An 852-nucleotide genomic window follows, 5' to 3' on the forward strand; every position below is an offset into this window, starting at 1 on the left:
TAAGCACTTCTTTCAATTGAAAAAAAAAAAAAAAACACTTGAAGTCTTGAATCATATTTGGTTCAATTTCATTCGCAACTCGTCTTCTTTTTCTGTTTCTCTTGGCAAATTAAAATGGACAAAATTAATAGTGTGGTACAAAAGAGGCCTAGAGATGAATTAGAAGGGGAAGTAGATTTTGAAGAGTGCTCAAACACAAAGAGGAACAAACCATACAACCACATACTTACAATTCTTGAGTCCGAGGAAGAGGAATCTACACAAGATCTCTCTCCTTTGATGACAACCCTCCAACAAGAAATCACTTGTACACCTTCCAACAACAACAGCCACCAATCTCAACTAAATGACCAAAATACTCTCCACACGACTAACCCAAATGACCAAAATACCCTCACAAGTATTCATCAGGAGGAGGAGGAAAATGATAAGGAGAGGGTCATGAGACACCTTCTCCAAGCCTCTGATGATGAACTTGGGATTCCAAGTAGCGGTGATGAATATGGGTCAACCCTAGATTTTGGTGAATTTGGATTTAGAACCAATAACAACGGAGAATATGGAGAGGGTGAAAATAATAATGGATTTTCTTCATTATGTGACAATTTGTGGGAGCTTGAAGATGAGGCAGCTAACTACTATACTTTGTTACAATCTGAACTCTTTCTTTGGGAACAATAGGAACTCAAATTTAGAAAAAGGGAGAAAGGAAAAAAAAAATTAAACTAGTGGGCGGTTAATGACATAGAAAATGGTAGCAATTTCTTTCGTTTGTTTTTTCATTTTTTTAAGCTCTCTTTTGTAAAGATTATGGGATGCTTTTTATGATTTTTATTATTATTATTATTATTA

The 852-nt window shown here is 35.1% G+C and overlaps 1 protein-coding gene across 1 annotated transcript; it reads left to right on the forward strand.

The window, feature by feature from the left end:
* Window positions 1-6: 6 nt before the first annotated feature.
* LOC107489237 (uncharacterized) lies at window positions 7-852 on the forward strand. Its single transcript, XM_016109998.3, has one exon. The coding sequence runs from the start codon at window positions 115-117 to the stop codon at window positions 679-681; it is 567 nt and encodes a 188-aa protein (XP_015965484.1). The 5' UTR covers window positions 7-114; the 3' UTR covers window positions 682-852.

Source organism: Arachis duranensis, chromosome 5, assembly GCF_000817695.3.
Source record: "Arachis duranensis cultivar V14167 chromosome 5, aradu.V14167.gnm2.J7QH, whole genome shotgun sequence".
Classification (NCBI taxonomy): Eukaryota; Viridiplantae; Streptophyta; class Magnoliopsida; order Fabales; family Fabaceae; genus Arachis; species Arachis duranensis.